A 22,490-nucleotide genomic window follows, 5' to 3' on the forward strand; every position below is an offset into this window, starting at 1 on the left:
CTGAATTTGTCCTGTCTTTTTGACAAAGCAACCCCCAGGTCACGGGGAGAAAGAAAATTTGTAATGAGCAGAAGAGAAACAAACATGAGGCAGAATGCTTTATTCACGAGAACTGAGTAATAGGTCTACCTTTAATTAGTTGGGGTTTGAAATAATGTGAAGGATCCATGCTGTGGAGTGACTGCTGCCAAGGGGGTACAAGTCTCTCAGTTCACTTAACACAAAGTTGCTGGTAGACCACCTCTGGGGAAAGTCAGAGCAATTACACCTCTTGGTATGGATCAGACAGGTGGAAAGACTTCTAAGACTCCTACACTTTCATATAACCTACATTTGTCTCTGTTCCGTTGGGGGAAACAACAATGATCTCCACGTGGCCATGTGCATCTCTATTACAGCCTCATCAGCTTTGGAGGAGTTTGAAAAAAACAAAACAATTTCTTCTCCTGAAAACTCATGGTTACTTGAAGATGTAGAGTGAAATCTTTTTTTCCCCTCAGTAACCCTAAAATGAGCATGTTTGTATATGCAGTGCCACTGAGGGCTGTGAAGTTTTACTTGCAGTTTCTGTGCAGGTTAGGGCAATTTTGATAATCTAGGAAGTGTTTCTGGTTAATTTTAAAAGCATTGGTTCTGAAAGACGGGAAGTGTCCTGATGCACCACTTAGTCCACTGTCTTACCTGCAGCAGTATGTTTTTTCCCTGGAGTAAACTAGAACAATGGGCCAAAAAGTAGCATTTTCTGTTTTCCCCTCAGTGGTTGAATTATGTTTCATTAGTGTTTATGAAAAGTATGACCTAATAAGCTAAAGCCCAGCAAGAAAACAGGAAAATATTTAATTGTTAGGAGACAAATAACTTTATATAGAAAAAGGGCAAGATGATAATTCACTATTAAGCAGGTTAGTTCATGTTCAGTTGTCTTCTTTCGTGTTTTCCACTTACTAAAGCTTCTGAGAAGTGTCTGGTATAACTAAAATGTCCTAGATAAGAAATATGTCTCCAGAGTTAATGTTTTTGGAGTCATGCTTATTCAGGAAGAAGAATTAAACTGGGCACTTCCTTCTCATCTTCCTTTTGAAAGCAGATGTGGCAAGGAGCTACTTTTTGTTAGGCCCCAAAAAATGCATGTATGCCAGTACAAAATGGTTTAGTATCATAAAATTAGTGGTACTGAAATTGTACCCCATAAGGGGAAAAAATAAAAAAAAAATTGAAGCTCATGCACATATACCAGCAACTCCCCTCTCTGGAATGGAAACTGCATCTGAATATCTCAAGAGAGAATTGATCCCTAGGAAACCATTCAAGTTTATTGAAGCAAAAATATTTCTTTTGTCTAAATACAATGGTTCTTCACTGACTTGTAGAAAGACCGTAATTAAAGCTAAGAAGTTATCTACCCATATCAATGTTGTTTAGCATCTGGTTTGTAAGAGAATGCAGTTTCAACCCACATGATTAACATTTTTTTATCCCCTGAAGATGATAAGTGATTGTTATTCTGAATTATATGAGTGGCCATCATAAGTTCAAAAGTTGTCCGAAGTGAATGTGATGCTGGAATGAAACTAGATGATCTACAATACTACAGAATTTACCTGAGGCAACATTGCTATCCTCTCATTAAATGTCAGGAATGAAAATTACCTGTTTTCTACAAAGGTAAATAGAATTTGCAATTATGGTTTCATATGTGTACAGACTGGTCAGTGGAAAAAAAAAAAAAAGCAGAGACAATACTATTGATTTCCTTCTCTTTATTTTCATCTCTCTACACACCCCATCCCAGTCCCAAAAGAGAAAAACTGCACTTCAAGAAAAATTCTGTTGGTTTCACAGCAAAAAACATTGAGTACAGCTCAGCAGAATTAAGGCTTATTAGAACAGAAAAGGTCTGTATTTTCCCTCTCTACTGTACATTAACAGAATCAGTGAAATCAGCAAGTCCATCATCTGCCCTCTGATACGCAGCCAGGGACTGCTTTATGAATTGTTATTAACTACAAATCATGTAATCAAAGACACAGTTCAGTTCTTAATTAGTAAGCCACTGGGTGTTTGTGAGCTACCTTAAGTAGGTACAAGCTTCCAGCTGAAAGGTCAGTACCCTTTCAGAGTAAACAGCTGTGTTGTTCAACTCAAAGGAAAGGCTGTATGAGAAACTGAGTCTCCCAGAAGGCTGGTTTAGGAAACCACTGAAGGGCCTGATACAAATCCTCAGGGCAGGCAAGCAAGGTCAAGTTTGCCTTTAATGCTTCTTATTACAGGTGACACCACTGAAGTATTAAAAAAAGGAGCTTGGCTTTTACAGCTGAGCATGAAATAGTGACTGCACAGCTCATCAGCTGTGAGAGACACAGGCTTGGCTTGTGTGTACAAGGAGCTTCTTCCCTTCCCTGGCAGACAGCAGTTCACAGATTCTCATCCTAAGAGAAACTGAACACACAAAACTACTATCAGCACTAGTGATCGCTTTTAAGGATCTTCCCTTCTTCCTAAATTTCATGGGGAAATGCCTAATTTTAAACAGATTATTTTTTCTAAATAGGAAAATTGAGGCCAAGAAAACAGCATCATGCTTAGAATTAAATATGTCATAAAATTCAGGGAGGGGTTTAATTCATCTGTAAAATTATGTTGTCCCTAACATTGTTTGGTGTGCTCTATAACAATATGATACCTCAGAAGGCTTGGTAGAAAGTTTAAATTAATTTTCTGTAAATTAAGTTTGGAAATATCTCATTGGTGGAATTAATGTGCCCAGTTATTGCTGTCATTTCTGTAATTACATGACTGTAATATTTATGTCCCCAGGCAGAATATGTGGCCTGCCCAGAGGTATATGCACAGGATGCACTGCCCTAGAAGTCTGAGAGATAAAATCCATACCTGTTAATCCAAAATACATCAAATTTCTTGAGTGGAATACCTTTATTCCAGTACTTTGGATAATAATCATATTCCAACTGTGTTAAAACAGACCAGTATACTGCTTCTCTTCTCTTTGCCAGTGGGAAAATCTATGAAATAATGCTTTGAAACCACAGGAAATTTCTAAACCATGTGACATGAGTAGTATTTATGAAATATCCTGGATCATCCAGTTAGTAGTAGGGTAGTGGCCCAGAAAGAGAAAATACATTCTGTTAGAACAGAAATAAAGTGGTTGGCTAGGGAAAACATTTGCAGATTTACAGACAGCATAGACCTAGTATAATCAAAAAATCTCTGGGAAACTGAAACCCTGCTCAGTTAGCCCCCATACAGTGAGGCACAAAGCCCTGATATCTGAAAGTATTGAACACCTGCAAGTTTCAAAGCCAACTTTATTTTACAAAGTACAGAGATATTTAAGAGTTGTGCAAAGAGAAAGGCTGGAATACACACAGCAGGGAATCTGTAACTGTTAATTATTGTTTGGATAGATTTTTCCCACCAGAGTGGAACCTGGGTGACAAGTAGCCAAGAGCTGACCATCAGAAAAAAATAGCAAAACAAAATTTTCCACTGCCAAGGTACAGCTTCCCTGGACATGGGGCTTGACAGGAATTCTGCAAGTTCATGACCAGCATTTCACCACAGTGAACTTTGGTTTTCAGCACATTCCTGCTTCTCCACATCCGAGGATCACACCAGCCCTGTGGACAAAGCAGGCTGGAAATTGGCAACCTGGCTGCAAAGGTTTGTGCCTAACACAGAGCAGGGTCTGCTTCTCCCCTGACACAGACAGGCAGTGGCTGGAAGACACCCTTTGGAGAGGACCACAAGATGTCCACCCACCTGTGAAGAATGGGGCACAGTGTGGGCAGTGCTTGTAGCAGACCCGATGTGCCATTTCCAGGAGAAAAGTAAGGCAAGGAAAGGCCACATTATAGTAATGCAGGAGCTCTTGGGCTAAAGGCAACTGAAAATTTTGCTATTCTACTAGAAAACATGTCACAGCTTGAACGTTAAAAGACCACAAGAGGACACTATGGTGCCATTTATCTTCAAAATTTATTTACTTTAAGGAACTTCTAGTTCACTTGTAAAATTGCTCATAAATATATTTGATGCCTGGAATAGCCATTTCTATAAAGATACCTTAATCTCATCTTTAGAAACTGAAAAGTTACTTAGTCTTTGAGATACGTTTTTTCCTGCTCAGCCAAGTTCTGTAAATAAAATCAGAACTGTATCAAAGTTTGCTACAACAAACTTGTTAAACACTGCAGTAATTTTTAATGTAGAATTAAGATGTTGGGGAAAATGCTACTCAGTGTTTTGTTGTGGGATTTTATCTTTTTTTAAAGGATCAATTTTCACATCAGTTACATTTTTAGCATGAATAAGTTTGTCATGGTCTGTTTAATTTTTAATAAAAGGCTCAGAGAAAAAACTGAACACAGGCCTAGACAAGACTCTTTAGATGTTGAGTTTAACTACAGAACACTCAGAGAAATTAATTCAAATGGACTTTTCAAAACTGTATTAAGCTTTTTTCCAAATGTTTGTATTCCAGATTAAAGAGACCTTCTTTTGAATTGCCTGACAAAACCTGTATTAGCTCCAGTTTTGATCTCAGATATTTTGATCTTTATTTTGTTTCTCAGCAACAACCGTTGGGGGAACTTGAGTTCTTGCTTCCTGGGCTCTGTGCTGTCCTCTCACTGCAGAGCTGGAGAAAGGAGTGCTTTATGAAAACACATGGACCAGGTGCTAAGAAAGGGTCTCAGAGCAAAAGACCCAATATAGAGAGGAAAGAATCATCCTAATGCAGTTTAAACCATTTTTGGAGAGAAGCAACAGAAACAGGACAAAATTGGGTGCTCTCTCATCTGAGTTCTGATTGTTAAGGCCACAGCCATGATTAGAAGCAGCAACATTTCTCTTGTGTAAGCTCAATGCTGAACTGTTTACTGTGCTTGGGTTTTCCCCCTCCACTATTTGTTGACTTATCACAGAAGCAACTGAACCAGGTATAATATCTCTGAGGTCACAGCTTTAGGAAAGAGGAGCTGGTTGTTGTTTTTGTTTTGAAAAAACTGAAAAAAGAAAACCAAAATGGAACTTCACAGGTTGTAATCATTTCTCAAAAAAATATAGACACTGGGGAAAAATTGACAGCTTTGCAATCTGAGAGCCAGGAGGCAAAACAGGCTACAAGCAGCTCATCTGGTAATACTGGACTAAGTGACTGAGAGGGTCTGTCTCAGTCACTGAAGATTCTGGACATTTGTGAAATAAAGATATGGAACAGAAATGCTTCCCATTGCCACAGATTTTGTTTTTCCTCTATTTCCTTCCTATTTCATAATGAAGTTATAAATAAACATGAAGGCTAGTAAAAATCTCTGGTTTCAGAATGTAAAGAATGGAAAATCGTCTCAATGGAAAAATAAAAAATGGAAAACCATCTCAAGTTGTTCTACATAGGTGTAAGGTTTGTAGGTAAGATACCAAAGCAAAAATCAAGATCAGATTAAAAAAATAAGAAAAAGAACAATAATTCTTGAAACACTGAATCTTCCAGAGCAGTTCAAGAAGGGTTATCCAGCATCACAGTCTGTCCTGAAAACAGTTCCACAGACCCACTCACATACTTCTCTGGGTCTGCAAATTAAATCCAGCAAATTTAAAGAGTAAATGAAAGCACCACTACTAGTGGGAAGAATCTTTGTGTTATTTGGGGGGTTTTGTTGTTGTTGTAGTTTAAACTTTTTACATTTTTAGAATTTGAAGCAATCTGATCGTTTCCATATGTATAAATCCAGAGAAGAGCAAACAGAGCTTCTGCTTTCAATAGCAAATGGAAGAAATCCAAGTTGCTGCAGTCTCACTCTGCTTTTTCACTCCTCCCCTCCCCTAACACTGAGCACAGTTAACCCAATCACTCACGCGATCAGCAGGAAACTCATCCCCTGACAGAGTAGAACAGTTTGCAGCTAGATCAGCTCCCTGAACCAGCTTACTGTATAGTTACACAAACACCAATGCTGTCTCAGGGGACAGGGGAGCCAACATGCAGCCAAGAAACAGGGCAGGAGTGCAGCAGCCAGAGCTGACAGAGCTGGCATAACCTGCTATGGCACTCCAGAAGGGGAGGAAGATGCAATAATACCCAGCTTTCCAAAGTTCATTCTGTGGAGCAGATGCCTACTGAACCTGATGTGTAAAATCAAGCAAAGTTAATAAACTTATATAGGTGGTTAGATTTAATGCACAATGTTTGCTGAGACATAGAAATATGCTGGCAAGTTGTTTGGAATTTGGATGGTAAATAGTGGCACTGTTGAGTAATCTACATCCAGTGTAAAACTTGCAGAAGTCCTCCATGGCCCAAACAAGTGACCTGCTGGGTAGAACTTGGATACAGGAACTGAACTACTCAGATTTGACATAACAGGTTTGCTCTATGTGTTAGACCATCAATAGCCTTTGGAGTCTTGGTTTCCAGCATCACCATTTGCCCAGATGCAACAACTGAGAACTGAAATGATTTATTTCTGTGGATGCTACAGTCCATTAGTCTGAAAAATAATAGTACTGGGGGAAGGACCCTGGCATCAACCTTTTAGAATAAAATCAATAGTCTGCATCAATATCATGTCTGTAGTTTTTGTCCATGCCACACATGTAAAAAGCATGAGCCTTCAATTGTTTAAGATACTTTGAACTTTGGATCTTACTTAAAAAATCAGCCTAAGGTAGCTCATAGTACATAGATTTTGAGATTTACAGAAATAGCCATAAATATTTTCAGAATTCATGTTAGGACAACTTGTTACTTAGAAGAGATAAATCCTGACTTGCATTGTTTCACTTGGCAGCCAACAAAGCTTATGACAAAGTTTGTATCTCAATTATATCTGGTACTTCACCGATACCCCCAGCCATAACAGAACCTGCCAGCTGAGGCAGCATGCATTGGAATTCCCAAAGCAAAGGGTTGTTATTAATCGGTGCAGGGCAAGGGCATTCAATTGCAGGATGAATCATCCTCCCCACTGGGAGGCAGAAAGCAGAGTGCAATCGTTTAATGCTTGACCTGTCACTAATGCACTGTTGTGACTGCTACTACAGGTTGCTGTCAGTAGGACTGGAGACACTACTCTCAGAAGTTTTTCTGACACCAGTCACAGCTGCATTTACATGACTTTACTTTTGAAATTAAATTCTACTGAGATGCCTTTCTACCATGTTTCAAGCTGTGTGGTTTTGATCATTTAAGAAAAATAAACCAACTGCCTCTATTAGATAAGCTAGATAACATGTACATAATCAGTGCACAAGATCCCATTTCTTGTTGATTTTGCCCTCTGACATTTCACTCAACCAGCTTATTTGAAGCATTTTGAATTAACATTGTAAATGGTAATGGAAAAGGGCCTACTAGATCATCACACATCTGTGAGAAGTGCTGTGAGGCAGAGGGTATCCTCCCCTTGGTGCAGGCAGCCTGGCTAGTTCCCCATAAGCCTTGTTCTCCATGGTTTGACAGGCTTGGCCAAGGGATTTGCTGCAGGTAACACCTTAATCATGGCCTCTCTGCAGAGCCCAAGTCAGCGGTGCTCCCTTCCCAGGGCAGTTACCTGGCTGGGTTCAGCAGTATCTCAGTTTAGGGAGGCTGCCTGCCTGCCCCCAGGATGCTCTGGGGTTAAACCTCCCTGGCTTTCTCCTGCCTGCCAGGGAAGGGGCTGATTGACCCAGTGTCCTCACTTCCTGCAGCAGAGTTCCATGGTTCTTTTGGGGCTTCATGGAATTCTGGATATCTGCATCATTTTGTGATATTACATCAGTATCCATACACAATTTTAAACAGTATTTTATTTAAGTTTCTTGTCTGTTTGCCACAAGGTTACCAATTATTAATTGCACAAAACAGTCAATCAAATAAATGCAATACATTATAGATAAGACAAGTCATATAAAAGTATGATCTGCATCTTTAAGAAAAGGAATATATATTTTTAATCTGAGCTGTGGTATGGGTAAAAAAAGAGTAAAAATTAGAGAGTAGTAAAGTGACAACACAGTATAAAGAAAACAGCTGGAAGGAATAAGGAAGCATCTTACATTTCAAGTATTGAATAAAACAACTATCAGAGTATGAGTTCTGTGAAAAGGGACCATGGATGGCAGTTTTCCAATGGCTTAGGAACCTATTAGAGAAATACTGCAGGAAGAATACATTGCCCTATTTAATTCATCATTTTACCAGTGAAACAAGTTCTGATGCCACTCAAACAGTATCAGGAAGGCCAGAATTCTGAGTCAGTGCAGTAATTCCCCTTTCTAGATGCATAAGCAGGATCCATATTTATTAAGGAACTGTTCTTAAAAACTTGACTTCTATGCAATTAGATTTTTTTACACACTTAAGAAGATTTAAAGAATTCGGTAAGTGACAAGAGTATATTCAAAATATACCTATCAAGGAGACCATCTTAACAAAAGAACTAGTGAAGCTTCATTTTGAAGCAATAAAAGAATGAGGTTCTTCCAGAAACCCTACTTGTATGTGGAATGTAGAAATGAGTGCTAGGAACAGTCTCGAGTTACTCTAGAAAGCAACTGACTTGCTTTTTTTCTCTTCTGTTCATGCTTAGCCTTCTCTTTCCATTGTTAAATACTTTGTGTGTTTACAAATGCTGCCCTGAGATCAGTTACAGGATTTTCATGCTATACTCAGGCTGAATTCTGTAGATGTCTTATCAGTAAAGAAAAGGATAAAAATCACAATTAACAGCAAGTATCATGAGGAGGCATTTACCAGCAAGCACTGGGAACTGAGCCTACAAAGATGTAGTGCTGCCATCCTGTAATTTCATCACACATTTCACTATATTTGACTGAAACGTCAGTTTTGAGCCTACCAAGAATAGTCTTATTCCAATATATGCTTTTCTCTATAAGAGTAACTTCTAACTTCACATACCTTGTGTATTTGAAAACGTGTCCCAAAGGACAAAATATCAGGATATTTATAATAAAAAGATTTCTTTCTAATCTCATATCTGTGAATCCATTGGCAATGGTCAGATTTTAGCCAGCTAGAACAAAAATGAAATCGTAATACCTGTTACTAATAAGGATAATTGTTTAAATGCAAAAAAGATTTCGGCAACCCTCTGACTAGCCAGAATTCCTTCTTTGTTCTGGGTTCTTCTGGTTTCCATCTTCATGAACATGCAGCAAACAGCAGTCCTCGAGTTACAGAAAACTATCTACAGTGTTGCCTGGTCACCTGTACCTGAATCCAGCAGCTCCACCTCCACCCTTCAGTAACTGTCCATCTGCCCACTGTCCTGCCAGTGTTCAAAAATAAGAGTTCAGTATTGCAGGGTGGATCTCTAAAGGTAGTGATAGGCATGAAATGCAAATCGAAATAGCCTTGTCATCCATCTTGTCATCTTAAAAATCAAACCAAAACAAACCAAAACCAAAAAAACCCTTCTCCATGCAGCAGGGGGTGGTGTTCTCTGAGTAAGCCATCACCTCTTGATGAAAGTTGTGTCATTTAAGAAGTAATATTTGAGAACAACTTGGCACAGTTGTCTTAATCATAATCTAATTCCTGTGTGGAACTGCTGATTCTGGGCTCCAGTATTTATAGCAAGAGCCACAATGTGGGTGCCAAAGCCATGTGTTGTGTATTACAGAATTCATTGGATTTGAATACTTTCTGTTAACAATGTTTGTCCTGGTCTAGCCAAGATGATACAGAATTTATCACTTCAAATTCTAAATGCTTTTGCTACATTATTTAAAATTTACATTAATTTCCAAGTTTGCAGGTGAATTTGTAGAAATTATATTTAAAATTTAGTATAGCTTTACATTAACAAAACAAAAAAGATAACAAGTTGCATTGCAGATTAGTCCATAAACCTCTCTCTAGACTCCATAGATCTTATGATTCATAATACAGCATTAAACATGATACAAGTGTCAGACTAAAGTGTTGTGAAACAGAAGGAAACCCAAAGGACCTGGCTGGCTGAAGCCAGTAATTATGTAGGTCAAGGCGACAGGAATTTTGTACTTCTTGCAGAATTTCACTTTCACCAACATCCATTATTCCACTCCTGTTCCGCACCTACAAAAATTCAAAAAGTTGTCCCTGAGAGCCAGACTGGCACAACAGCAAAAGCAAATTCAATGCTATTTCAAGTTGCCCAACTCAAACTGTATTGCAAAACCACATCTGAATGTGAGGAAATCAACACAGTTATCCTGCTGTTTGCATTCCTATCAGACACTTCCCAGAACTCAGTACAGATGCATTACAGGCAAGAGTCACAGGCCTGGTTGTCCTGTCTTGGCTCCCTCCACATATGGATGCATTAGCTGGAAAACCTTATGCAAACAAAATCATGAGCTATCTTCCCTGAACTCTCTAGACAGAGCTTCAACATCTCTGATTTAAATGGAAAAATTAAATTACTAAATCTCCCAGATTGGTTAGGTGGGATGAATTTGAGCTCCTTTATAATGTCAGTCTGCCACACAATGAACTCAGCATTACGTAGATATTTTGGCAGATTAATTGGGACAGTACAAATTTTCCTGATTTCTGTTCATCTAACACACACTCAAAAAAAAGACAAGTGGAACACAGGTCACTGTGAAATATATGCTGTCTGTAAGGCTTTATGTATAATATCTACTTGCTTATCCCTGTAAATAAAAACAGTGGGAGGAAGCAGTCTGGGAGTCTCAACAAAGGCATTTGAATAAGTTACCACTGGGGAGTCCTTACAGTTTCTTTCCCTCCTCTACTCCCTCATCCTTCTGGAGTAGCTTCTACCATTGTGCTTAAAGCTCATGGTGATGTAGTTGTTGGGTTTATGGCCTGTGAGTGATCTGGTCATGGCAGGAGCCTTTGGACAGCAGCCCAACCCCATGACAAGAATTAAATTGATTTGCAGGAATCAACATTCCTTCCTGCCCCAGCGAACACAGCCAGCCTGTGATGCTGGGACATCCGCAGTGCCTCCAAACCATGAAGTGATTCTATTGAGAAGTCACTGATGTGGACTTATCAGATTACTGCAAAGAGAAAAAGTTCCAAAGAGCTTTGTCTGCTCTCTCTCACTTTTCTTTATTCTGCTAACGCTCTCTTGCCATCTTGGTTTCTTTCCCAGCATTTGGAATCACTGAATTAGGTGGTTACATTCCCTATCTCTCTCACTCAACAATAACAACAAAAAAAACCCCTGCACCAAATTAAAAACCCACCCAAAAAATAAACAAGGCACCAACTGTTCCTCTCTCTGTCTTAGTAAGAATCAAGATTCAGTTTGGGTTTTAATCTTACATTTTCCACTTCCCTGAAGACACGAAGAAAGTTCTCCCTTAAAACTCCTTTCAGTTCAGTTTCATTCCATCCTCTTCTAAGAAGTTCCTCAATCAAAGAAGGGTATTTAGAGACATCTTCCAATCCCTCAGGGAAACTGTTGGCAAAAGTCACACAAGAACATTCAACACACATCACTGAAAAAATGTAGAAGAAGATTTTGCATTAGTCTTTTGCACACACTGACTTTGGAGGGAGCTTATTTTGGACCCAGTTCTTCCTTTGGGAATTCAATTGACAAACAGAAGCAGGACTGGGGCACAACAAAAGGTTTTTTCTGCACACAGAGTCCCATAAACAGAACACAACTGTTTATTCTGGAATGAAGATGCATGGGCATAATGTATAGGCATATATACAATGGATAGGCAAAGCAACAGCATGGGAGGATATTAAAACTGAAAAAAAGAAGAAACAGAACCAAACAGAAACTCATGTATGCATTAATCCACTCTTTGTATCTGGCCTTTAGAGTAAGAGGAAACAGCTGCATCACAGATGGAGCTGGTGCAATGCACTTGTGTAACTGAGAACAAAGTGAAACCTGCAAACCCATGATAAGCTAAGGAGTTGTGGGCTATTTTGTGAACTGTGGTTTGCAAAGTAGTTTTTCCAAAGATAAAATAATTACAATAATAATATTGGTTTGAATTCAGCCATTTAGGCAGTGAAAAGAAACCTATTCAGAGACTTCTACTGAAGAAATTACAGTAAGCAAAATTGATCTATGTCTTATGCTCATTCTTGTCAGAATAAAAAGAAAAATAAGAAGCTGCAAACCTGCATTGAACAGCTGCTTTATATTGTATTTCCATGAGACTGTGACATTGTTTTGAGGTAATGATTATTTTTGTTGTATTTTCTGTTCTCTGGATGTGTGGTGATGAGGCTATTTCACGAAATCTGTACTACCAGAAGAAAAGATCTTGACCACACCACCACCAGTTTAACTGATGACCTCTGAGAAAATGCATGCAATAAAATGTGTCCTTTTGTTGCAACCTATGTTTTTATTTCAAACATTAGAGCTTCAGATCAGCTAACTATCATGGAAACTGGCACTCTGGATTTGTGATCTTGCTTTTCACATGTGAACCTGATTCTGACTTTCATTCCCAAGCATGTCTGACCCCAGGACAAAAAAAAAAAAAAATTAAAAAAAAAAAGATGAGTCAACAAAAAGATAAAAAGCAAAAAAGAGTTTAGGGTTACACCAGCAAATGCCACCTAATCTGCATTTATTGCCTATGCTGTAACAACAGTAGCCCAAGTGAGGAGAGGTTTTGTTGTAGGTTATTCAACATGATCTGCTTGCCTCAAACTCTTCCCAAGCCCCAAAAGCAGGAGTGGTTTCACAGCACCAACACACTGGGCTTTCCAAAAGGATAGTGGAGGAAGGAGTTTTGCAGCATTTCTCTAAACTGACTCATTTTCCATCTAAAGGCCGAGGCAGCTTTTCTGTCATTTATTTTTGGCTTTTGGAGATAAACAACCTCTCTCACTGGTTTTCTATGCACAAAGCACCATCCGGAACACAGGAGTGCAGAGTTGTCAGGACAGTAGGATCAATTTCCACATTTGTAGCACTATTTCTAACTATTCTTAAAAGGAATCATTGTGCTCCTCTTTCATAGAACTTGGTTTAGTGTTCATCACAAGACAATTTGATACGACTTTTTTAGTCTGCCATCTTTTTTCCCTTTAATGAATCCAAACCTTCCCAATTTGAGGAGCAGATGGCAATGTCTGCATGATTTTACTGACCGTGCCACTCCATCATAGTCACCACCAATTCCTATCGATTCTGAACCTGCAATTTTCTTTACATGGTCAAAATGATCTGAAAGAAAACACCAAAGAAAATGACATCTAAGTATCCAGCAAAAGAGCAATATTACAGTTCACACATATTGACAGTAGGTGACTGTTCTCCTTGCTTGTGGATTCTTGATCAAATCCTTTTTAAAAAAAAGTCAAGATATCCCATCAGGCAGCAATCTTCAAAATAACAGCTCCACTGATGAAATGCCAATGAGGAAAAAGACATCATCACAGCACATTCATTCCCAAAAAGTAGCCCAATTATACCAACAGAATTTTCATTATCTGTTACATGCCTATGTTTTCCAGTCTTAGTTACACAGGCTTAAGATGTTTTCCAGAAAGTAATAACTACTTTGGGATGAATGGTTCTTGGCTCAATTTGTAAGCATTGTGTCCTCCAGCCACACACACACCTTATACTTCTTGTTATTGTTTAATGAATATTAGCTCCCAAAATACCTAGAGTTTGGCTAAGGTGTGGAAGGAATAAACAAGCAGTAGAATTTACACGACCTCGAAAATGAGGCATACACCAAGAAATTCATAAAATTTATGTGAATTCATAGGTCCAAAAAAACCTACAGTATATTAACATCAAACCTGCAAGGGTAGAAATATTAACAACTTTTCTGCCACAGGCCAGTACATCTGCATTGAAAGTCACCATGATAATTCCCTTGTTCTTTTTCTGAAAGAAATGAAGAGAGAGGTGATGAGTGAACTCTCATGTGTCCTGCAGACCTCATGGGCATCTTATACAGAAACTTCTACATCTTTGCCTCCCTGTCCCTTCCCTTGGGTTCATTGTATTCTCATGTAGCCTGAATCAGCAGAAGTGCAGTGGCTACATCAAACAAAAAACTAGAATTCCAAAGTATTTACAAACACTTTGTTTTTGAAGTCAAACACTAAACACAACCCAAGGAAAATCTCTCTGAAGGAAATGTGCTCAGGAATCCGCTTCTAAAGCAAATTCAGAGACAAGACAGTGTAAAGTAAACACCATGACTTGAAGGCCTCAGTTCAGCCAAACATTGCCATTAAACCAAAACCCAAAACCCCCAAGAAGCAAGACCAACAAATCCCTTTCCCCAAAACCTCAGCAAAACAAAACCAAGAACCATGTTGCTGACCAGTTGCTGGAGGATATCATCAGGGACATTTCTGGAGTGATTACAAACAGAAAATGCTGACGAATGGCTGAAAATTACTGGTGCTTTTGAGATATTCAGTGCAGCTTTTGCAGTGGAATATGAAGTGTGAGATAAATCTATCAGCATACCCAGGCGATTCATCTCCTTTATCACTTCCTAAAATAGAGGTACAGAAAACAGTGTCAGTACTAAGTTTCTTAAAGGAAATGTTTAGCTGATATTTGTAAACAGATAAGCTGATTCTGCAGCTGTCAGCTAGTAGTGAGCATGCCATGCCAGCACTGGTTTCTATATACCTATTACTTTATTAGTAATCTATTCACTCGCAATTAGGTAGCACGCCACCACATGTTCAAAACCTGGAACATTAGTCAATCTAAAATAAGTAATTTGAACTGTTACTCCCATCTCACTGATTCCTCATATGAATTCATACATCTGATCTGAGTTAAAACAATTGTTGTAATTAAATCTAGTTCCTCTTTTACCCTAAAGAACATCACAGGGAATTTGGTTTGACTGAACCACAGTCGTCTCCTAACCGTCAAGAACTTCTCATAATTAATTTTTAATGACAAGCTGCTTTTGAAAAGATAAGGCCAGAAGTTGTTAGTTGCATGACAGATTGCCCAGATTAGCATTTGAAAGAGATTCTTACTTGGCCAAATGCAGTCAGACCAATAACACTAGGATAAAAGTTGTGTGTTCCTTTAGATGATGATTCAGACCTTAAAAAGCGGAGTGAGGGAGGAGAAACATCATATTATTCTGGACATTACAGTATCAGCTACTGAAACCTCTTACACTAGACACAATAAAAATTATTACCATGCCACATAGCCAAGTGTGGGGATAATGATCTACATAACAGGTATCTTGTTCAGGCAGTGCTTTTTATGTTCATAACTGTTTTCAAGTTCGTGAATATTCATGTTTGTGAAGCAATGCAGGACAAGCAGAGGGGATTGTGAGACATTTTGTGATTAAACAACCTTCCATCAGAGAACAAAGAGACACTGCAATGTCAGTGACCTGCCAGCCTACTTGTCAGCCCTCTGCACACAATTCCCCTTTCCCTCAGTCAGTGCAAGAAGGCAGTTTGTCGATCCAGCAAAGAGTAAGTGCTAATATTCTGGTACAGGAACTAAATAGCCATCTCTGTAGCTCCATATGTGGCCAGCACTTCCAGGCCAGAGAAGACAGTGTTGAAGGCTGCTGACTGCTGCGTCCTTCCGTAGTATTTACCCTCTTTTGTCTACATCGTATGCATTTTTAGTACTTTTTGTCTGTTTTGCCCCATGTAACTTTCTTGGTATAGCAAAGGAGATGGCAATTGTACCATCTTTGTGTTGCTAACAAGTTTAAAAGTGACCAACTTGTCAGCATTACAAGCACTATATAACAGATGTAGTCTCCCACTCGACACACAGCAAATGATTTACCCCCAAACCTATCATTCTTGACTTGATTCAGAGTCTTTCACAAGTTAACTCTGGCTGAATCCATGTTTCTCCCATCATGGAGCTGCCAATCCTTTGCATGAGAGAGTCACACACAGAAATGCACATTAGTTACCAGGGAGTATTGCAGGAATGTGTTAAAGTCATGTAACGAACACCCAAGTCATAAAACATCCTCAGTGTTGCCAGACTGCTGTCAATGGAGTGGCCACCTTCGATTCCAATCAAACACGCGATCCTTCTGCTGGCAGAGATACCTGGGAGCGACAAAGGGAGATCATTGCAAAGTAATTTCATGACAGAGAAGAAGCCAGCACTAATGAGCAACAATTATTTTTGGAAATTGCAAGCAATAATACTGAAATTTTCCTAGAATAGGAACTTGTAGTATTATATGTTTTTATGGTGAATTTTCCCTTGACTGCAGTGGACCTGGACTATCTTCTGTACATCCCTCCTGCAATCACATTTTAAAAAATTCTTTTACAAGACAGAGCATCACCTTGGGAAGTCGTCACAAGTTCCAGCTCTTCATAGCTGTTACACATCCTCTTGACAACATCAATTTGCTCTAAGGTCAGACGCACAGCATCCTTGTTCTGAGCGCTGCAAAGAACATACACTGACCAAAACTGCAAGAGACATTGACAGGTAAACCAGATAACTTGTGTTTTGACTTGGAAATTTCCATTTGCTAACAGTTCATGAGCATAGACCAAAATAACTTGCTACAGTTTACAAGGGAGTTGCCACTATAGTTTTTCCCCAAAGGAAGTGTTATGATGCAAGACAAGAGCATCAACTCTAGAAATTATTAAAGTCTCCTGATACACCCATCTACTTGACAGTACTTGCGGGAAAGCAGATGTAAACTTCCTTTAATTTATATATCACAAAATAAATGCTGCTGTTTTGACTAAGGGTACCTGAATTATACATTACAAACTTTTGAAACACGAGTGTTATGAAACAGTGTCTGAGGCTTTTCAATTTTATTGTGCTTTTTCTTTTTCAATATAAAGAGCCAAAATCAAGGTCAGGAGTACTTGTGCGGTTGGGAAAAAGGCAACTGTCAAAATATGTTCTCAGACTCACAACCATTGAGTACATACCTGAGCTCCCACATAACCAGCCTGAAGTTTCACAAGGTTTGTGTGGGTCTTGTTGAGTTCTCTTAAGTTGACTCTACTGAGTTTATTTTGATAAAGTATTCTCAGTTGCAGTGCAAAGTCATTGTGGCTAGAATTGAAAACAAACAGGGTTTGTGACAGAAATAAGATGTTCCCTTTCTAAGCCAAATGTAATTTCTTCCACTATTCATAGTCCCTTATTAATTATTTGCCAATAATCCTTGCAGCAATAGATGCTTAAAAGTCTCCCTTCTTTTCTGCCTTTCCTGCTCCTCACCCCACCCCACCAGTGAGCAGGTTGGGGGTATACAGTAAGTTGAGAGGGGACACAGCTGAGACAGCTGATCCCAGCTGGCCAGAGGGATATTCCAGACCCTATGAGTTGTGCTCAGCATATAAAGCTGGGGAGAAGAAGAAGGAAGGCAGGGAACATTCAGAGTGATGGTATTTGTCTTTCCAAGACACCATTATGCTTGATGGAGCCCTGCTTCCTAGGGATGGCTGAACACGTTAGAATTGATTCCTTGTTTTGCTTTGCTTGTACCTGGAATTTGCTTTCTCTATGAAACAGTCAGCCCTCAAGTTTTCTCACTTTTTCTCTTCTGATCCTCTCCCTCATCCCACCAGGGGAAGTGAGCGAGTGGCTCTGTGGGGCTGAGTTGCCAGCTGGGGTAAAACCATGGCACCTGCCCAGAAAATCAAAAATGTCTTTAGAATAACGCAGTCCTATAGTAAGTACCCTCTGAACCAAAATTCCTTCCCAAAACATCACTGCTACTGGAGCTGCCTACTATGTGCTGCCAGCAGCCTGTGTCTCTACTGGTCCTTTCCTCTTCACTTGTCAGGATTCACAAAGAGGGTTTAGTTGAACATATTTGACATACCCGTCAATTAAACGTGCATCTTGCATCAGCTCAATAGCTCTATCTCTCATAGATTTCTCATAACTTAATGGCACAATATCAGAAAAGAGTATCAACAGCCACAACTTTGTTGTATTTCTCTTCATTTTCCTTTTCCAGTTCGCTAAACCAAAGAGATACCGCAATTATTCGCTCCTGACAATGGAACAGCCAAATTTTAGTCTGTGGAGGTTGTTGGCTTAACGGTATAGACAAAGCTGGAATGCCTCTCCTTCTGGTAAGGCTGGTGTGAATTCTGCAGTAGGAAAGAAAAAAAATAAGAAATAACACTGAACAGAAGGGAAGGCAGCATTGGAAACTGTGACATCCATACCTTCTCCCAGAGATCTTGAGGTCTCTGGCTACTGTACTTTTGCACAATATTTGCACCTCTGCAACTCTGCTGCTGCCACCTGCTTGCTGCTGAAGAGAAGCAACTCCTCAGTCAGAGCCGGCAGGGTGAGCCTGACACACCCTGAACTCAAACCTCCCAAAAAGCAGCTTCCAAAACAGCCTAGGAAGATAGCTTTATCATTATCTTAACTGGCTTGTTCCCATTATTTGGGAAACCTCACACTGAAATGAGCACTGAAACTGGTTTCTGAGAAGTCCAGAAATGGGCTGCTTCTGAGTAAACTGTCTTATTAAAAGAAACAGCCTGTCAGAGTATTTTCAGAGGAAAGCTATTGAATTCCCGCACTTTTCCAAGCTTTAGCAAGGACAATATGTACCAAACTTGAAAGGGACCCTTTATTTCCATGAGGAAATGAGTATGACAACAACTTCGAGAGTAAGCAGAGCACCTTCTGCACTTTTTTAAATACAGTACTCAACACTGGAACAACTGTCTTTCAGGTGCCAGGCAAAAAGCATTTTTTCCAAACAGATGAGAAATAACTCCTGTTCTATGTAAAGCAAATATAGGACCTGCTAGGAGGTGAAAATACTTTCGGAAATAAAAGATTGGGTTCACCCCCAGCCCATTCAGAGTTGCTGGCAGCATTAGGTGAGGACCACTTGCCTTCTTCATTCCTGGGAGCGACATCCTAATTCGAGGCAAATGCCCTCAGGGATGACAGAGCTGTAATGAAGCAGGATGGCCTTACCTGCCCTATAAGGATTCAACAACGGAAGTTTGCTCTTTTAAAATAGGTTGATTTAAAGGAAAATTTCTCAGTAAAAGAGAAGCATTTTTTTTCTGAATAGTTCTGTCATTTAGCACCTTTGGAATGATGGGCAAGCTGCCTGGCCCGCCCTCTCCTTTCCAGCAGGCAGGCCAGACCTCAGTGCAGAAGGTTCAATAAGTAGCTGCTGTTTAAGTGGAGCAAATCTCACTTAGGAATGACATTCCTTTCATTTCATTTGAAGTCCCTATTTTCCATATTATTTTTTTATTAAAACACTTAACAGACATTACGTTAATACTCAAATTTTTTGAGTTATTGTGCCAAATCAAATATAGAAATTGCGGTAAAATAGAGCTCACTGCTCAAGACAGTAACATATCCTGAAAAATGAAGAGGTTCATCCTCTCCACAGTCCACTTATGCTGAGATCTCACAGACAATCCTAGTGTAGCTCTGAATTACCACCCTCAGATCATGGCAGCAGCTCAGGTCAACAGCACAGACAACACCAAGTGACCAGGAGCCTGGGTAAAAACTTCCTTGCTGACCACTGGCAAAAGCATGGATTCTCCCTATTCCTTAAATAATAATTAAATATCATTAGTAAAACACAAATATTAAGTAAAATTTTAGGAACAGAATACATGCATCATATATTAAGTATATTTTTAAGAAAGGATACTGATCCCTTTGAAATTCACTTTGCCTTCAGGATAGTCTTTCAAATTTTTCTCAATTTTCGCTTGATGTTCCTTCTGCCATTACCACCTTTAAATCATCATTCCGGACATGTCAGGTTTATCTGTTCTCCTGCTTGGAAACCTCTTCAGTGCTGTATTACAATTAATAATTTCCAACCTGCTATTCCTTCACTGCCTGTGCAAAGATGTGATGAAGTGCCACCAAGGCACTGAGCAATGAGAAAACATGGTGCTGCTAAACTCATTGCTTAAAACAGGAATAAAAGGAAATCTACACAGTAATCTTTGGAAGGCATTTCAGGATCTCTAGGAAAGAGAAAAGATCAAGCAGGATAGCTTGTCCCAAACTTCCTGAGGAAAAGGAACCCACTAGAGGTTGTTACAGTATTCCCATACACAGAGAAAATGTGTTGCTCGCATTTTTCCAGTCTAAAGAAAGCACTTGGTTTTATTCCAGTCATGCCATGCAAAGGAAAGACTTTGAGGAACAGTGATTACTAGAAACACAACCATCCCCTACATCCTTCCTCAGATAGGAGCACAGTCTTAGAATAGAAGTTTCACAAATGTGCATTTGAAATATAAATGCATTTTGAGACCCAAAAACTTTAATGGAACAGCCCTTCTACAAAACTGTAAAGACTAGAGCACAGTCAAAAGTTTTGTTTCTTTTCAGCTTTGTGGCAACCATAAAGATTTCCCTCAAATGTCAAAGCACACATAGAGACTTACCCTTTTACCACAAATGCAGACTGTGTTGCCACAGTCAAAAAAGTCCATGTTTCCCTAATCCAGAAAATGTTAAATTTGTTTGTGGCAGCTCAGTATACAAAATGTGAAAAAGAAGAAGTCAAAAAAATGCCCAAGGAGCAGAATTCTGACAAGTTAGCACCACAAAGGCAAATTTGTTTCTGTAGTCATGTTTTGGTTTCAAACTCCTCAAACCAAAATAGAGGTCAGATCTACAAACTGAATCTCTAGAATTCAGCCAGATCCTGACAAAACAACTCTAAATGGGAGATTAGCACCCCTGTTTAAACAACATTTAAAATACAAACCCCAAGCAGCTTTTCTGCTTGCTGAGCAGAGTTAAAAAGTGAAAGTTAACATTACATTTATAGCTGCTTCTTTTTTTTCTTTTTTTTTTTTTTACATCTGCTTGGAGCATTTACCTTCTTAGGATAATGCAGCTGAGTCCAAGTCCACATGCCACTGTGCTAGATCCAACAGCTAAAGCTTGGCACCGAGTCTGCCTGGCATCAGAGCAGCACTGAAGAAATGTCTTGTTTGTTCACCTCACTCCACTCCCAGGCTTCGCACACAACAGGCGTTTGGGGATTGCCCCTCTCAGATGCAGTGGCTGGGAACGAGCTGTCAGCGCAGCTGCACCCGCAGGGGCAGCCCCAGCCCCAAGCCTTGCGTGCCGGGTCTGAGGGCAGGCATTTCCTCCCTCTCGTGGCAGCCGGGCTGTGCAGTCCCCAGTGCAGCTGGTCACTAACACACGATGTGTTTAAAGTTACTCCAATTATGTTGTGCAGAAGTAGGTGCCTCTCATCACAGAATAATGTAGGCTGGAAGGGATGTCTGGCAGGATGTCCTCTCCTTCAGCCACCTAATCCCAGGTGAGGTAACTCCAAGTTAGATCAGGTTGCTCAGGCCCTTATGCAGTGGAAGCTTTGATATCTTTAAGTAAAAAGATTATACAATCTTTCCAAGCCCCTGTTCCAGTGCCTGCTTATTCACACTGACTGTGCCTAAGCCAATAAATATCTACCTCCTGTTACTTTATCTGCTGTATTTTAATCAGGACTTGCAGTGCCATTGTATGATATTTATAAAGGTCAAAATGCTCACAAGGCACAGGTGATTTTTCAAGGATATTTATGTCTCTGAACCTACTGGGACTTTTCACTCCCTTTGTGGGAGCTGAAAGTTTGAAAACGAAGAAATATGTGCAAAAACATGATGCTAAAGTTTCACAAGAAGAAAAATTTGCTTATCATAGCTATTATTTCACATCATGTTTTGTACAGAAAACCTAAAGGGCATCATGCTTTTGTTTATGATTTGATTACAGAGAAATTACCAAGTCCCATGAGCAAAACTCCCACAGACCTGTTGTGCAAGTCGTATCTTAACTGGAACATGCATTCATCATCAACCCTCTAGTTCCCACAAACTGGAAAACTTAAACAGAAACAGCCCCAATCACTGGGAATTCTGCTGAACTTTGCTAATTTGGTGAACTTCACTTAAAAACATTCATCATCCACTCCAGTGGACTGAAGAACACTGGACAATACATTAAGTGTCAGGAGAAAAGACAAATGTTTTCCTTGCAAAATCAAGTTTAATCTCTGATCTGATGTCTCCCTAAGCCTCTGTGTTTCTGCATGCCTCCACAAAAACTAAGCTCACACACTTCTTGTTCAAGAACAGTTTTTGCTGAGCCACTAAGCTCCTTCTTGGGCTTTTAACATCTCACCTCTTTGCAGATTCAGAACATAACTGATTCTTAAAGCTGCTAAAAGCCAAATTCTCCCTTTGGCTCACAGTCAGATTTCTTCTATAATTTTCTTCCAATAGCCCTGGATGAGCATTAGCAGCTGCTTGTGTATAATAATTCTTAGAATGTGGCATTTGTGATGTACATCCTTCCTGCAGAGTCCATCTGGCAGGACTGGTCTCTTAATAAATATCCCAAGATCGATCTTTATTGTCCGGAATGTTACACAGCTGTCTCTCCCTGATAATAGCTATCTCTATTTTTATATCATGTTATATTCACCTCACACATATTTTGGAACAAGCTGTGAAATAACTGCAGCACTTAAACTCATACCAGCTGCTG

At 39.5% G+C, this 22,490-nt stretch overlaps 1 protein-coding gene across 4 annotated transcripts; it reads right to left on the reverse strand.

Annotated features, from left to right (window-relative positions):
- Positions 1-7,797: 7,797 nt before the first annotated feature.
- LOC139677633 (dipeptidase 2-like) lies at positions 7,798-21,043 on the reverse strand. Of its 4 annotated transcripts, none has more exons than XM_071567774.1 (11): positions 20,812-21,043; positions 17,794-17,935; positions 16,892-17,018; positions 16,282-16,411; positions 15,895-16,036; positions 14,978-15,047; positions 14,299-14,475; positions 13,766-13,853; positions 13,106-13,181; positions 11,303-11,438; positions 7,798-10,081 (listed from the first exon to the last, which is right to left on the reverse strand). In XM_071567774.1, exons 2-11 carry the CDS (start codon positions 17,916-17,918, stop codon positions 9,896-9,898), a joined length of 1,257 nt encoding a protein of 418 aa, XP_071423875.1. In that variant the 5' UTR covers positions 17,919-17,935; positions 20,812-21,043; the 3' UTR covers positions 7,798-9,895. The 4 variants fall into 4 exon arrangements, with proteins under 4 accessions (XP_071423875.1, XP_071423874.1, XP_071423876.1 ...); XM_071567773.1 differs by having other exon boundaries at positions 17,794-18,067; XM_071567775.1 differs by lacking the exons at positions 17,794-17,935; positions 20,812-21,043 and having other exon boundaries at positions 16,282-16,385; positions 16,892-16,995.
- Between the last annotated feature and the right edge of the window lie 1,447 nt (positions 21,044-22,490).

The sequence above is a fragment of the Pithys albifrons genome, chromosome 12 (assembly GCF_047495875.1).
Source record: "Pithys albifrons albifrons isolate INPA30051 chromosome 12, PitAlb_v1, whole genome shotgun sequence".
NCBI lineage: Eukaryota > Metazoa > Chordata > Aves > Passeriformes > Thamnophilidae > Pithys > Pithys albifrons.

Bases quoted from the DNA above. Each gene is read 5' to 3' on its own strand.
- LOC139677633 (XM_071567774.1), bottom strand. From the start codon at position 17,918: ATGAAGAGAAATACAACAAAGTTGTGGCTGTTGATACTCTTTTCTGAT. The intron at 16,412-16,891 runs GTATGTACTCAA...TGTCTCTTGCAG, and splicing joins CTGGTTATGTGGGAGCTCAG to TTTTGGTCAGTGTATGTTCT. The intron at 15,048-15,894 runs GTAACTAATGTG...CCGCTTTTTAAG, and splicing joins CATTCCTGCAATACTCCCTG to GTCTGAATCATCATCTAAAG.